Raw genomic sequence first — 17192 nt, forward strand, 5'->3', positions numbered from 1 at the left:
TCCTCGAAGTCATATGTACCACACCATATACTCTATCCTAGTGCTAAAATATTCTACAAAAAGAATTTCTACCAATCTAAAGTAGTGTATGATCCCATGTAATAGATCTATGGAGAGAGGCTCCCCATCTACTCCATCTCCCTCTCTCTTGATGTTGTATCTCCCCAATAACATACCTTAATCCTTTTGGAAATAAGGAACATAGTGTGATGTATGACATTCTATCTCGTGAGAGCACCCTAATCCATACATATTGAGATTCAAGATCACACACCATAATGTATATTCAATTTTATGGCTCTTGCCTGGAGTCTTGTGTGGTGCCCTAATACATTGTGTTACATGTACCCCTAAACTCTAAGCAACCCCCTTGTTAGACACCTCTTTGGGTGAAGAGCTTTCTTTATCAAGTGTGCCATTGACTCTCATGTTCAAGCTCTTACTTGTCTCATCCTTTTCTTCTTTGATGATATTGATTGTATTCTCTTGTATTTCTACCACTTCTCAACTCTTACTCTTCAAGGCTATGATTTCTTCTCATTTGTTTAATATCTAGGTGCACAATTGCTCTTCCCGTTTTCACTTTTCAACATCCCTTTTAAGTTTAACAAGCTTGTCCACTAAGCCTCATTGAGCAATCCAAGGTTCTTTTTTATTTATTAATCAAAGCTTTTAAGGTCTTTTCCAAGTTTACCAACTTTACCTCCATTTCTACTTTACCTTTTTTTGTCAAGTCAAATACTCATCTTTTTTCATGTATGCAAGTCCATGAATTTGGGCTCAAAAAGAGAGGAGGCAAGATAAGTTAGGGAAGGGCAAAAAGAGGCGTAGAGTGGAGTATTCACATTATTAGGTTGGTTATGTGCCATTTATAAGGAAGCAAAGGAGGTGAGACCAATTGGGGTAAGGTGAGCACAAAAAGTGGGTTGGGACTAGGGGGTAGAGGCTAACCAAAGGGCAAAGAGGGAGGCATGTAAGCAAAAGTGATGTAAGGGGCTAAGGCTAGCAAGGTGAGGCAAGCTAGCGAGAGGGAATAGCAACGCTGAACGGGGAGGTCAAGCAAGAAGGCAAAGAGAAGGGGGTTAAGGGAGTAGAGGGGCCATAATGCAATGGCAAGCCATATGCACAAGTTGCATGCACCCAACAATGAGAGGCTAGCACAAGATGTGTGTGTGTGTGTGTGTGTGTGTGACTTTCTTAAGGACTTCTACTCAATTCGCACCCACAAAGACTAGACTCATGTCATTATAGGACAAGTTATAAGATTTTATGTTTCAACTCTAAATTTCAGAAGCAAATGACTACAATAGCTTATACATAGGCTCACACACGACTCGCATTTGAGCAATGTCATAAGTGGACCAAAACATTTCTTAATTACTCACTATTGGGAGCACTCGCATTGCATTTGCAAGTGGTATGAAAAGATTCTAAAAGACTAAAAAGGTGAGAAAAAATCTTCTTGCCAAAGCAATGATTCACGAGTAATTATCAGTGTGCAACATAATCACACACAACTTGCAACAATATATCATCGAGACAGATACAATTGAGATGCTTGCAAAGGTGAAGGTCAGAACTTCAAGATTTTTGTTTTGTTTTTGTTTTTTGGGCCAGGTGCCTAATCAGACTCAAAGGCAGAACCCTGTGCCACTAGCAACTTCAAGATCGACAGTTGATTTCATGGCTGCATCCAATCCATTTCTTTGGTATCACACATGCTCCATGACAGATATTTCTATTGGGAAGGCTTCAAGCTGCATCCGTTTCAACACTTGCAAAGAGACCATTCTTGGTGATAAAATGAATCCTTATTTCAATCATGTCTACAGCTACAATTTTTCCTATCCAGGCTTCCTTTTTCACTCACAAAGTCTCTCTTAGCTATCAAGGCTCAAAGATCTAAAGATCACAGAAGATACCTCTTTCCTAGCACTGAGATCCAAAAATAGCAGTAACTCTTAATTCTTGTTTGAGCTATTAGCTCCCTTACTGGCAGCCGATCTCCCATCATTGCAACCAACCATAGTGAGCGAATGCGTAAGCAACTGTAAAGGTGCCAGTAATGTTCTGACTCCTGCTAGTATCTAGTAGCCTAATAAATAGGATATAGTATGTTATGCTTGGAAGGTCAAGATCTCTTCACGTGGAAAGTTGTTACGTGCATAAAATCCTGGTCATTGTCCCATTGTCACAGACTAAGTTCAAAATCCCATTTCCAGATTTCATGAAGTGTTTCAACTTTGCACTTTACAAAACTCCATGCAACAATATTGGCAGAGTTATATATTCATGGGACAAGATCTATTTGAACAAGGGAAAAGATTTGCGCATATCTTACTTTTGTATGGAAATGGCTTAGATATCACTGCCCTCCTGAAATTTTGGCATGTCAGTCCTTAGTATCAGCAGATCCTAACTAGGCATTTTCAGACAAGGTACAACAAAGAATGTGTTTCTGGCAGGTCTTTTTAGGAAAGGTTTGGAGATTTGATTATACAGATGCAACACAAAACCTGTTGAAGCTTCATTTATGATACAGGTTTAGTATAGGATGGTAAGCTAACACAAAAGCCTTTGAAACATCCACCACCTGAAAGCCTCTCCTTGTGAATCTTGGAAGCTATGCAGTTCTCACCATGAAAGGTGACCAAAAATTTTACTTTTTCTTTTTAGTGCCACCTGCTGCTTTTGTTTTCTTTGCTGCAGTTTTGACTGTTTTAGCCTCAGGAGCATCCTGTGAATTGAGATGCAGCATCTTAACACGAGTGCCAAAACCAGACCTTCTGTTAGGATGTAAGCTTTAAACTGGAATACCTTTCGCTTCACTGGTGCTGCACCTGAGCTTGGTTTGGATGCTTCTATGTTAGGATTTGGCTTGAAGAATGAATCCAACCTAAAGCAAAGAATGAAATATGAAGCCTTGTAAAAAGCTATCTGATTGCAAAAACCATTGCACTAAGAAACTATAAGCATACCTTCCTTGAGATGATTTGTTTTTGGCAGCTTTGATCTTCTCAATGGCCTGCAATTTGAAACTTAAATATAACATTCCGATGTATTCTTTCCCACCCTATCTGCATCAGAATCAGGAGAAGATAGGCCATACCTTCATAATTCTGTCATGATTAAATCCATTTTCTTCAACAAGAAATTTCCGCAGTCCCTGTTATGCAGGACAATTTGTTGAGGCTGCTAACACAGCAAACCATCTAGCTTAAGGAGATAACGGAACAAGCCCAACCTCCTCATCAGGTGGAACCCATTTCAACTCAGGTTGACTCTCTGCAGGAGCTACCAACGGTTCTTTGAAAAGCTGCCGTGCTTCTTTGTAAGGCCAAGCATCTGGAATTTGATACCTGAAAATTTGAAGGACAGATGCTCAACCCATAAAATCAAATACTTCACATAACAAACTTGCACTTCATTAGGCCAGCATACCTATCCTTGTTCATGTTCTCAAGGACAGCTTCTAAATTGCCATGCTGGCGAATTAATTTCAGTGCAGTTTGTGCACCAATTCCTGCAGAGCATCCAGAAGGCCATTTTCAAGATCTCAAGACAGCTTCAGGCCCATTGAACTGTGATCAGGTGAGCTATGATTAAACATGACATCAAGCATCTACTTCATTCTAAAATGAGAACACTTGGACAACTTAATCATGCCTTTCAGTTGACTCAGAAAGTGACAGTTCTTCCAAACACTAACTTTGTTTGTCTATCTAAAGGCATCTTTGTTTCCAAACATACCTGGCATATGCATGTTCAAGAACATGCCTATCATAAAGGTTGAAGGTTGCATTGGGCTGGAATGTGTTGCAATAAATGCTGACATTGCACTCAATGACTTAAAATCCTGAACACTAAATGGTATGGTCGATTTTAACTGCTTCAATGCCTCATTAAGGTTGTTGAAACTGTTTGTAGCCCAGCAGATGGAATGTCAGCACCATGCCAAAACTATACATGAATAAGAAATGTGGAAAAGCTTCAACCGGATGTGTCAAAGAGAAACTTCAATGGATGAAACAAAAAATCGAGTATCTTTGACCTCTACCAAACTTAGCAAACACGTGACCTCCTGCCACACTTAAAATGTCACAAGGTCATGAATTTTTAGCTAAATCCACTTGACCTTAATAAGACGTGCACACGTGTTGCAAACATGTGAGATTCAGTTGAATACAAGTCATGGTGATAGACAAACCTTGGCTTGGGCAATGATGGACGTTGGCAGAAGTTGTGGTGGACAGGTGCCAATTGGTACTTGGGTGAGGGATTGAGCCTTGATTTGCTAGAATCGAAGGGGAGTTCGATTAATGAAATTGGAGGGATTTCAAGTTCTCAACCTAGTCTCCTAGGGATTTCAATCAACAAAACTTGGAGCCATTTTGAGTTCATAGCATGGTCCCTCAATTTCAAAGCTTTGGTCATTCCTTGTTGTAGCTCATCAATTTCTGGAACTAATCAAAAAGAAATACTACAACGAGGACCAAGGTTTTGGGGGCTGATCGGCATTGGCTAATCTCTTTTCTTAAGGGCAATCTAGTCCAAGGTGGGAGATGAAATCCCGACTACCTGCCGAACACTTGTTCCAAGGGGTTCTAGGGCTGAGGGCTGAGGGCTGAGGGCTGAGGGAGGGGTACTATACACATGGATGTCATACCAAAGGGCAAGACAAGGATCTATAACTGACTAGCCTAACTAACCATCTATGAGACTAGCAATGCGCTAGGTGCAAGAATCAAGGGTCCACAACTTTGAGTGCCCATATGTATGTATGGACTTTGATTCAAAGGAACCCCTATCACAAAACTTCCTAATCCAATTGTCCAATAGCTACGGCTTGAAACAAATGTGAAAATCTTCAAATTGGAACAACCAAAAGTGGACCATAAGTCACATCCAAAAGGGTTGAGAGTCTGCTTGATGGATCACAAGAGACTCGGCTCTCAATCGTACAAAAAGAAACCAAATGACCAATAGAGGTAGAGTCGATGTATAGGGAAAATGTTGAACCCCAGTAGCCTAAGGTGGACACAATAATAAGTTCTAAAAGTCAATGCCAAAAATGCTTGAGGACTTGGGACTAGGCCTAGGATACATAAGGCTTTTAAAAAATGTAAAATACTTTAAAAATAAGTGGCTTTGGACCTTGCATGAGCCAAAAAGAGAACCTTAGTAATCAATGGACATAAGTATTAAAAATTCAACGACTGCACAGGGAAAGGTTGATACCATCAAAGCATTTCCACAATTGGATAGCAAGGCAACTTTAAAAAGAGGAAAGAATAGGCAAAGCTAATCAAGGAGCTGCTATCATGAGCTACATGGACTACGCAGAGATATTTCTACTATTGAGAATCAATTGTTGTGTCATCCAGGAGTTGGAACTTGTTGGATAGCAGGTTAAGTCCCTGAGCAATGTTTTATGCAAGAACCAGCAGGAGACATCTGGCATTAATAGTAGGTCTCAGTATTACAGAAGAAAGAGGCTCAGGGTACTGTAATAAATGCAAGCAAGTCTGTAACATATTTGATGCTAGTAGGCATCTTGCTTTCAAATACTCTATCTTAAGCACCTCCAAACATTACAGTTGCAGGCTGGAATTAGAATACCCCTTAATAGTAAAGTGCTACAGATAATTTGTCTATTTTCAAACTCGTTCTCGGGCTGTCTTCTCAGATCTAGCAGAAATTTTGTGAGCATTCCAAGCTTTTATAGCAGCAAAAGCAGTTGTGATGTCAGCTGCCAGTCTTTTTTTCTCCTTCTTTAAGTCATCTCTGTAACACTATTGTCTTTGTTGATATTGCTTACAACAGCAGCAGTTAATATCAGGTTGCTCTTCTTTATTGCAGGCTTGAAACAGAAAGTACAACAGAGGATTAGCATTGTCACATTACTGTTCCTCCTTTGTAGCAGCAATTTTTCCATATTTAACTATAGGCAGCCTGATCATGAGATCTAGTATGTGTGTCAGAGCTTGAGAACCCTTCCGTATCATTTCTGTAGCAGCAGGGAAGTACAATTGCAGTACAGTGCACACAGCTGCAAACCATCTTTCTGAGTTGATCCTATCATCTTTTTGCTCAGAATTTTGTTCGCCTCATCCGATTCATGTATGGGATGAGTGACATATATCAGTGCTTGCAATCTACTGGTATCATATGTAGACACCCAGAATTTAGTTGGGTGCAGACAGAGACAGTATGTTCTGAGCCTGAGCTGGTTCATGTGGCTCAATCTGATCAATTTTGTACCTCACTCTTCATGATTGAGATGTTCGATATGTGTGTGAGAGTGTGCAACGGAAAGAGGAAAGTGAACATGGAGAGGAGACAAAGAGAATGCAGGAGAGAGAAGGAACAATGTGACTGCAATGGCTTGTTAGTGGTCATGTTTGTCATGCCTTGTCATCTCCTGCCTGTGAGCCTCAGTCTGAGTCAGACGAGGACTTTAGGAGCTCTAACTTGTCTATCACTTGTTTTGATGGAGGAGGTAGCTCATTCTAGAGCACTCAGTTTATTGCATTTCAGTGCATTTTCTCCTCCAGTCGGGATTTTATGTGCATTTCCCGAGGCAGTTTCTGCATTCTTCAGCCTGCCTTACCTGCCGGACATTGCCCACCCTTTCCAAGATTTTTCTAAGCATTCCTGGCATTTTTACCAACATTAAATGCTGGTCGGACATATTTATGGCCTCAAATTTCAGGTCGGCCAGTTTTTGGGTTTTTTGGCTATTTATAGCCATTTCCCACTTGGCAATCAGTTGTATTATCATCTTCCCTCCTTCCTTGGAAGGTGCACACTCTGACTCCGTCATCTTCCTTCGTCTTCGGTGCTGCCGTCATCATCAGCCTAATCCGGTGCCCTCACTGACGATTCGGGCTGCATGCAGGGACTGATCAGTCCACAGTTTTGTATTCAGCATTCATTACAGTCAGTGCAGATTTTCTTCCTTCATTTTCTGCTCTCTCTCTCCCCCCCCCTGTGTTCATGTTTCTTCTTCCGTTGCACACTCTCACATGGTATCAGAGCCTAACTGAGAGCACAGAGGAGAGCTTCCATTGCAAAGGAGGACACCATCAAGTGCAGCCTTTCTTCCCTCCTTTCCAGCCCTTGGCGGTGCTATCCAAGCTGAAACGCAGCCTTCCATACCTGCATTTTGTTGTTTTGCAGCATCAGGAGGAGTAGGCGACAATTTTCTAGGTGTTTGCAGCCTACGTTTGCATCAAACGCAGCCAATAGGAGGTAGTCAACATCAGCAGAGGAGAAAGCATCATCATCTGGAGGATAGGCGGCAGTTTTTCTCTCCAAGTGGCAGCATTTTCTATCTCCTCTTGCAGGCGACAGCATTTTCTCTCTCCTCTTGCAAGCGACAACATCTTTTGGGTCTTTTCTAACATAGGCGGCTCCATCTTGACTGTCTATTGGTTGCAGATTGTTTGGTGATTGCAGATATACACGAAGATGTCTTATCACCAGTTCTTTGCTGATTCAGAGGATGAGGTCTCTATTCTTTCCTCTTAGAGACGGAGAGACTTTCGTGCTAGTTCACGCGACGACCGGAGGTCACGTAGCCCATTTGACCGAGATCCCTCTATTCCCCGTTCTCTCCATGTTTCATAGAAGGCTCATTCTACTGGCCTTCATATGCCTTCCATGGCACCCTCTATACAAGTGCATGTACTCCCTTCTTTGCCAAAAGAAGACCGACTTGATGGTTCCAACTACTCGCTTTGGACACAGAAGAGGGGGGACACAGAAGAAAGGAAAGTCACAGGCTAAAAGACAAGAGAGTTCTTCAGATCTTGACTCCGACTCGGAGAAGCCTAAATGCCCATACTGTGGGAAGGGGACGCATCCAAAGGAGAAATGTTGGAAGAAGTACCCTCACCTTCGTCCAAGAGCGAAGGATGGAGCTAACACATTCGAGCCTTCTACCTCTACTCCAACAATTACCCATGAGTCAGTGTTCCTTCATATTGTTGACTTGGAGGAGCCTTCTTCAGTGGTTGCCTCATCTTCTGAGAGACCAGTTGGATCATAGTGGAGCTTCTAGTCATATGACTCCCCGAGGTGATTTGTTGTAGGATCTATACCCTTCTGAGGGTTCAATCACTATTGGTGACATTGTTTCGATGCCTATTTGTGGTGTTGGCACCTCGCCTTTATTTCCCGACCGTGCGTCGAGCTCCCTTTCCTAGGCTCTTTATGTTCCTGACTTGGGCTTTCCACTCCTCTCAGTCTATGGCCTTACTAGGCTTGGTACCCAGGTTGTCTTCACCGAGCAGGCCGTTTGTATTGAGGATTCTTCTACAGGGGTTGTTATTGCGACAAGTTGGCAGGAGAGCAAGCTCTATAGGCTCCATTCCCCTTCTCTTATACAGGGACCTCCAAGGCAGTTGTCTATTGCTACACCCGTTCCCACTTGTGCACCCTCTTTTCCACAAGTTCCTTCCCATCCTCCACCCTCTCCTCCGGTGGTTCCCTCGTACCCCCCATCCCTTTCAAAGGGGGACGATCTCGATGATGCTGCTATGGATTTCCTGGCCCCTACTATTTTAGAGGGAGCTTCTTCATCGACAATCTTCATCAACGGACTTCATCGACCTTGGCATTCCTCTTGCCACCCCAGGATCCGTTTCTCCCTTGGCCTTCCGCCACATCCAGGATCTGAAAGGGGGTGTTAGCGGTCATGTTTGTCATGCCTTGTCATCTCCTACCTGTGAGCCTCAATCTAAGTCAGACGAGGACTTTAGGAGCTCTGACTTGTCTATCACTTGTTTTGATGGAGGAGGTAGCTCATTCTAGAGCACTCAGTTTATTACATTTCAGTGCATTTTCTCCTCCAGTCAAGATTTTATGTGCATTTCCCAGGGCAATTTCTGCATTCTTCAGCCTGCCTCACCTACCCGACATTGTCCACCTTTTCCTGGATTTTTTTGAGCATTCCTGGCATTTTTTCCAGCATTAAATGCTGGTCGGACATATTTATGGCCTCAAATTTCAGGTCGGCCAGTTTTTGGGTTTTTTGACTATTTATAGCTATTTCCCACTTGGCAATCAGTTGTATTATCATCTTCCCTCCTTCCTTGGCAGGTGTACACTCCAACTCCGTCATCTTCCTCCGTCTTCAGTGCTGCCATCATCATCAGCCTGATCTGGTGCCCTCACTGACGCTTCGGACTACGTGCAGGGACTGATCAGTCCACAGTTTTGTATTCAGCATTCATTACAGTCAGTGCAAATTTTCTTCCTTCATTTTCTGCTTTCTCTCTCTCTCTCTCTCCCTTTGTGTTCGTGTTTCTTCCTCTGTTGCGCACTCTCACATGGCCTAAGGTACAAGGCTGCAACAGTCAGTCCCGCCACACAGCTCTATGCGTCAATATGGACGCTAGACGGTAGCAAGGGAATGAGAGAATGAAGAGGGCTGGCTGATCACGAGGGATCAATGATGGATAATGAGAGTGGGAGGGCAGGCTACCTATATATAGGTGAAAAAGAGGGAAAACCCTAAAAGTGGTCAAACCACTAAAAAATGGCCAAAAGTGCACAAAAAGAATTGCACTAATGTGCCCTCCATCTAAAGTGTCTAAAACACATAAACTGATAGACAAAGACAATGCTAGAGCATCTAATGTCCTTGTCTGACTCAAACTGAGGCTCACAAGCAAGAGATGACCAAAAAAGACACACGACTACTAAAACCCCCTCTCACATCCCAGATGTGGCGAAAAGCCAAAGGAGATGTGGATCCGAGGTGGCAAGAAGAGTGCCAATGCCGATGAAGTCTGACAATGAAGAAAGCCAGCCAAGAAGCAAAACCCCATCTCCATATAAAAATCCAATCAAACGGAAGGCCACCAAAGGGCGAAGAAAAAGAAGAAACCTTGAATAGGTCACTCCAAAAAACTCCAATCACAAGAATGGGCTAGCCAAGCCTCTAACCCAACTAGAAGATGATAGCAAGGAACTATTGAAGGTGCCGTAAGCTGCATAGAAACAATAGGAACCAAGGACCGAGCAGCAAGGAATGCTTGCTCGATGACGAAGAAAAGGGATAGCCACATAAAAGAAAGGCCCAAAGTAGATTGAAAACCCTGAAGAAACTCCTCACAATCTTGGGAAGTCCCCCTCTGAAACACAAAGGGCCAAGAAAGCCACAGCCACATCACCGATATTGTCCCCCTCTATAAGGAATGGGAGGTACAAGGAGGGAACCACCAAAGGAGAGAGTGGGGGATGGGATGGAACCTGTGGGAGAAACGGTACACAAGTGGAAACGGGCGCAACAAAAGAGAGTTGCCTCGAAGGGCCTTGCACAATGGAAGGGGAATGGAGCATAGATAGCCCCTTCTCTTGCCAACCTGTCACAAAAGTGGCTCCGGTAAAAGAATCCTCAACTAAGATGGCCGGCGTGGTGAAGACAACATAGATCTCCAATTTAGGAAGGCCAAGAACTAAGAGGAGAGGAAAGCCCAAGTCAAGAACATATATGGCATCAACAACAAACCGCGATGAACGGTCAGACAATAGAGGCAAGGTGCCAACATCACTAATAAGCACCGAAAAAATGTCACCAGTAGTGACAATACCCTCTGACGGACATAGATCTTGTAGCAAATCACCTCGAGGAGTCATATAACTCACAACACTACTGTCAATGGGCCAAGGCTGCTTAGAAGCCGAGACAATCCAAGAAGGCTCCTCCACCTAAGAAATGTATAGAAACATTGACATGGTGGTAATAGCAGGTGACAAGGTAGAGGTCGACAAAGACTATGATGTAGGGCCACCCTTCGCTCCCGAACAAAGGTGAGGGTATATTCTCCAACACTTCTCCTTGGGGTGCGAGGTTTGTTAGCAAATATGTCAGCTCATGTGTGAGTCTATGCATGCAAAGGCTAGGCACATTATTTAGGATATTTAGGCATTTTTATTTGTGTCATTTTATGGTCATATTGGGCATTTATTGCTGGCCAACTTAATCATTTTGAGGACATATTTTTGTCCTATTTATTCAAGCTCTTCCTCCTCATTCAGTCAATCACTCATCATTACTTGTGGATCTTCTGCTGGGGAGAGGAGCCAGTGCCGATGCCCACACAGCTAGTGACTCACTCTTGTACGCCACTATCTCGTGTTGAATATATGGATTCCATTTCCCAAGCATACATCTGAGTTTTCATCTGTATTGTGTTCTTCACTGTTCTTTCTTTCCCTTTCTCTTTTGTCTTGTGTTTCAGCAGTTTATTACAACATATGTTTATGTTTCCATTGCTGCTCCACTTCTGACATGGTATCAGATTTCAGATTCTATGCTCTCATTGTGTTTTCTTTGCTGATTTCAAGACTATTTTGACAATTGCTAATCAAGTGACTGCTGCTCCAACCAAGTGACCTGTTTTACCTACATTTTTGCTAACGCCAGTATCCATACATCCTACATGCGCCCCTGTCTTGCCTACATGTCAGTTCCAACCTGTGTTTTGGTGTCATTGCATCTCCTCCTACTTGGGTGACTGCATTCTCAAGCCGTTTTTGCTGTTTCATGCAACTTCTGGCTGATTTTTTGCCTTTTCGCGGCAGATTTCTTTTGGTTTTGGTCAAATTTTGGTGAATATTGCATGTGAACTCTCATTTTCTGCAATTTATGCTTGTGGTTTGGCTATGTTCCCTCTCCAAATACCTTATTTTCTCTACTTCTCTTCTAAATCCTATATAGATGACTCCTCCGTACACAACCACTGATGAAAAGTTACATGGACTCAATTATCTCACATGGAGTGTTGTGATTAAGGCTTGGTTTATACAAGAGCGGTTATGGTACATGGTTTACGGAGCTATTGAATGTCCTCAGCAGCCTTCTTCTATTTCGACTGATTTTGATAAAGACAACCATAAGAAAGCCATCCTTACATGGGATTCGAACGATGCACGTACTTACTCGGCCTTGCTTCGGTGTATTTCAAAGAAGTCCTACCGGCGGTTACCTCCTGCAGTACATCTTTTGAAGTATGGAAAAAGTTGCAGCTGATGTACACAGCACCTTCCACCATGAGGACAGTTACTCTTTATGGACAGCTCTAGCAAATTTCGTTCAAGGCCAAATATACAATCCAATCTTTTCTACTTCGTGTGGCCCACATCCAAGACCAACTTCGGCAAATGCAATATGCCCACGAGGGATTCACTAGTAGTAATAAGGAGACATCACCTGCATGCAAGAAATATATGAAAATACCCCTTATCTACCCCCTATTTATGGGAACTTACCTTATAAAATGTACATTCCTTCCCTTAAATAATCCCCCTCCCTTACACTCACGTGGTACCATACGGTAAACCCTACTGGACCCCTCAAGAATATGCCCTTCCAGAGGCTCATCTTATTGGACTCGTACTCTCCAAACTCCCTCCCGTGTTCGATGGAGTGGTGAATGCTTTGAGGGCGTAGACATCATCGACTCCTATCAATTTTACACATATGCCCTTCCAGAGGCTCATCTTATTGGACTCGTACTCTCCAAACTCCCTCCGGTGTTCGATGGAGTGGTGAATGCTTTGAGGGCGCAAACATCATCGACTCCTATCAGTTTTACACATATAACCTCGATATTGCTTGAGCATGAGGTATCGTTGCAGTTATAGGAAAGGCTTTCATCAGGTTCTAGTGAGGCTCTTGCAACTTCAAAGAGGGGTTCGAAGAAGTCGTCGAAGACCCAATGTTACCATTGTGGAAAGAAAGTTCATTTATAGGACTACAAAGAGTTAGCGGCTTCCAAGAAGAAGAAGGAGAAGAAGATGAAGTGGGATGTAGACTCCTCCGACTAGTCATCATGAGCCTCAAACTCAGACTCCGATCCTCTGGCCAAGGAGAAGTCCAAGGCATGGAAAGGATCAGCTTCTTCGGATCACGGGAAGGTATTGATGGCCCCTTCCTCAACTGTTTTCTAGTGGTTATGACAACATCCCTCACGACTCTCCAATGCCAGAGAGGGAGTGTGAGAGGATGGTGAGATGGGGCAACCATGCCTCATCTATACATCTATACAAATAAATAGGATCCAGAGAGGGACTTTCCTAACGCGTTGATTGAAGTCTGGCAGGTTCAAATCCTGTAGCTAGGATTGACATCCACGTTCATGATGGGCTGTTTCTTTGACGGAGAACGGGTTTGGTTCCTAGTCATGAACTCACATGAGGAGACACTTTGGTGGTCTGGCCAAAGGCGGCGGGGAATCCATGGTCACGTATGTTCCAAAGACATTTTCAATAGGATGGTCATGTATCCTATTGAGAGACATTGGGACAGACATAAATATATGCTATGATCTTCTCTATTTTCAGAAGTTGATATGATCCATATCGACATTAAGTTCTCTCCAAGGCACCTTGGTGGTGGCTTGATCACCCACTACTTGGGTATCCATGGTTCTACTAGGTGGTTCTATGTTGTATGGTTTATGATTCATTATCATTGTACCGTTGTATTGTATCAAATCACCCATGATCTGAGAGAGGGTGTTAACAAATATGTCAGCTCATGTGTGAGTCTGTGCATGCACAGGATGGGCGCATTATTTAGGATATTCACATATTTTTATTCATGTCATTTTATGGTCATATTGGGCATTTATTCCTAGCCGACCTGATCATTTTTAGGACATTTTTGTCCTATTTATTCAAGCTCTTCCTCCTCAATCTATCAATCACTCATCATTACTTGTGGATCTTCTGCTAGGAAGAGGAGCTAGTGCCGGTGCCCACACAGCCAATGACTCACTCTTGTATGCCACTATCTCCTGTTGGATATATGGATTCCATTTTCCGAGCATACATCTGAGTTCTCATCTATATTGTGTTCTTCAGTGTTTTTTCTTTTCCTTTCTCTTGTCTTGTGTTTCAGCAACTTATTACAGCTATGTTTGTGCTTCCATTTTCGTTCCACTTCTGACAAGGTCTTCCTTCCCACAATGAGGACACATGGGATGTCCTCTATGCTTCCCCACAAAATCAGAGTCAAAAGATGACTCCAAATTCTTTTGCTTCCCTTTCTTTTGCTTGGCTTGTCCTGTACTATAAAGAAAGTCGCATAAGAACGACCATGTGCACGGTCTTCACAAGAATCTCCCTCGCTCTATGACATGCATTCTACTCAAGTACCAATGGACTAGCTCCTCCCAAGTGAGTGTCTCCAAGCTACGAGAAGTGAGAAAAACGGTCGTGTGTTGCATTATTTACGATGTACTTATTCTTATGGCCTGACCTATGGTTCTAGTTTATGTCTGCAAGGATACACTAATTCTGATTGGGCAAGAGACCCTGACACTAGGCGTTCTTATGGCAACTACCTCTTTACTTTGGGCACAGCTCCCATTTCTTGGTCAAATCATAAGCAAGAGACGGTGGCAGCTTCCACAACCGAGGCTGAGTACCAAGCTCTCTTCGATGGCACCACCGAGGCTATCTACCTGAGGAGTTTACTGGCGGCACTTCATTTCCCATGCGACTCTCCCACCGTTGTCTATTGCGACAACCAAAGTGCCATTGCCCTTGCGAGCAATCCAATTATTACACCACGAACGCGGCATGTAGGAGTCCACTTTCATTTTTCCAGAGAGCAGGTTGAGCTAGGCACTATCCGCCTAGAGTTTGTGCCTACATCCGACAATTTTGCAGATATTTTGATCAAAGCGGTCAACCAACCGGTTCTTCAGTACCTGTTACCCAGGATCAGTTTGGGTACACCCTCCCCTACTTCTTCATCTTAACGGGGAGATGGTGCTTCCCTCTTGCTTTCCCTTCCAATTTGAGAGGGAGCGGCTTCTACTCTTGATAGTGATAGTGATATTGCTTACAGTTTTTCAACATTCATTCATTCTTTCTTTTATATTGTATTATGGACATTTATAACTTCATACACACTGTCGGGATGATATGATTGTAAAAGGGAGCTTGGACAAGTGAACAATCCCCCTGCAAGGGCATTGTACAAGTGGCATCATTGCATTGCATCTTGCGTGGGCATAGCATCTTGCATCACCCTTTGCATTACTCCATGCATTGGCATTCTATTCATGTAAACATGCATTTGTGTGCATTTATTCCTTTTCGGTCTTTTAGAGTGGTCAACTTTGGATCCACCGTATTCGTAGCATTACCCATGGCAATTTCCAAGGCAGTTTTTCCTTAGCTTGCTTACTTGCTTTGGGTGTCTTTCTTGCTTCACTTATTTGCTATATCCACACCTTAGCCTTATTCTTCTTCATCGATACCCACTAATGGTAGGGATAGTATGCTTGTTTTGTAAAGGTTTTGGGTATGTTGGCCATCCTTTATCATTCTCCCGTTTGGGACACGAATACTCAATAGGACGAAAACTGATTTGAACCCCACATTTAATGCTAAAACTATCAAATTCCCAACCAAAAAAAAAAAAACCATAGCTGATTCCATCCGTCTTTCTAGGGCTTGGTAGACCACCGGGCAAGCGACGTGCACCCTTTGTCCGATGCCCTGTTCTCTTTGGGGTGATCACTTGGACTCCCTTGGTAAGATTACCATCGCCTCTGTAGTCTTAGTAGGCCATTGGGAAGCCTGGCGCACCCTTTGTCCAATGCTTTGGCTGCTTTGGGATGGGACGCCTTGGGGTAAAAGATCTTTCTCCTAACACCGTTGTTAGGCCTAAGAGAAGATGTTGAGCTAAAAATGCATTAGCTTTACTTAAACAGCCCCAAAACTTAATTAATTAATGAAGAAACCTAGTTTATTTAAAAGAAACGCGATCCTAGAGAGTTTTTATATCCCATAAGCACAAACCCTCTTGGGAAGGCCCAAACTTTCTATTAATACGTATGCTGTCCTCCATTCAGCCCTCAATCTCGTTTTTGCAAATTTCAGGTGTTTCAGCTTGCTGCCCACACCCCGTTTGCGAAGGACGTCTCAATCGAAGCTGTCCATTGCTATCTACATCAATTGGCACCTGATTTTCAGCCCTCTTCACACAGTCTGGAGCTGATCCCAACTAGGCGACTATTGTTTTTGCAAATTGTCCTACCTGCATTTTTAGTCTTTCTCTCTCCTACAACCTGTCCTGCAACCTGCATTTTTAGTCTTTCTCTCTCCTCACTATTGTCTACATCAAATCCCACTTCTCATTGCTACATTTGCTAGTGTTCGACATCCGGAGGCTACCTTGCTGCGATTCGAGATCCGTTCGGAGTACAACACACTCTCCAGCTCATTACCATTGCCATCATCCTTAAGATATAAGAGTTCAAGGTTTAGTATTCATTCACTACATAATGTGTTTGCTACATGAGCATTGTATATTCAGCAGTTATATCACTTCAGTTATTTTCACCTATAAATTAGAAAAGATTGATGGAGATAGAGAGTATCCGAGGTAGGAGGAATGACTCGAGCTAAAGGGATAGATCTCCAAAACGCAAATATGGCTGCACGAAATGCAATCAAAGGAGGTTAAAAACATGTCGCCCAACCAAGAACAAGGCTATCTGGCAACAAGAGAGTGCCTAGTAAGAATCATGGCAGAAAAATCGAGTCTGTCCGACTGTCCACTGTGCGGATGTGTAACATGTTAGCAGGTGGGAGAAGACAACCCTATAACTGAAAATGCAAACTTTGATTGCTTGTAAACACACCACCCAACACACAATAGGTTGAGCCTAGCTGAGAAAGAGACTGACTACTTGGAAAAACCCGTCCGAGTGCTGCAAATAAGGCTGCCTAGACTTGTAATAGGCTGCCCAGTGCAATAGATTGCCAATAAGCCAAAAATGGAAAGTCAAGGCTAGTAGCCTGTGACCGTAGGTTAGAACCTACAGATAGAGCCATCCAACAGTAATAAACTGCCGCCCAAGTTACAAAGGGCCTCCCAAATGGAAAACCCAAGGTCATTAATTCAAATGCCCGAGAAACAAGCCACCCAAGCTGTGGGAATGCTGCCCCAAGATAGAGAAAAACAGCCAGCTATCAAAGGCAAGTATTGGCATGTTCTTGTCCACCCAAGACTGAGCCGCTACACTTGAGATGAGTGTTGGACACTAGGGCTACCGCAAACAAAGTGCTCCTCTTCAAAAACTCCGGCTCCCACGTGCAGCTTTGATACCATGTGAGTGCGCAACAGAAAGAGGAAAGTGAACATGAAGAGAAGGAGACAAAGA

General features: G+C 43.2%; 1 protein-coding gene across 1 annotated transcript in view; it reads right to left on the reverse strand.

The window, feature by feature from the left end:
- Nucleotides 1-2192: 2192 nt before the first annotated feature.
- The window catches only part of LOC148010132 (5'-3' exonuclease family protein), a 33070-nt gene continuing 18070 nt past the window's right edge, over nucleotides 2193-17192 (reverse strand). Inside the window, exons 12-17 of the mRNA XM_087672790.1 lie at nucleotides 3442-3523; nucleotides 3245-3359; nucleotides 3110-3166; nucleotides 2979-3025; nucleotides 2818-2896; nucleotides 2193-2737 (exon numbers count right to left, since the gene is read on the reverse strand). Coding sequence (XP_087528916.1) covers nucleotides 2660-2737; nucleotides 2818-2896; nucleotides 2979-3025; nucleotides 3110-3166; nucleotides 3245-3359; nucleotides 3442-3523 — 458 coding nt within the window. The 3' untranslated portion in view covers nucleotides 2193-2659. The remainder of the gene's footprint in view (nucleotides 2738-2817; nucleotides 2897-2978; nucleotides 3026-3109; nucleotides 3167-3244; nucleotides 3360-3441; nucleotides 3524-17192) is intronic.

Source organism: Lygodium microphyllum, chromosome 30 (assembly GCF_053477565.2).
Source record: "Lygodium microphyllum isolate KBCC chromosome 30, Lygodium_microphyllum_v1.1.10, whole genome shotgun sequence".
Classification (NCBI taxonomy): domain Eukaryota; kingdom Viridiplantae; phylum Streptophyta; class Polypodiopsida; order Schizaeales; family Lygodiaceae; genus Lygodium; species Lygodium microphyllum.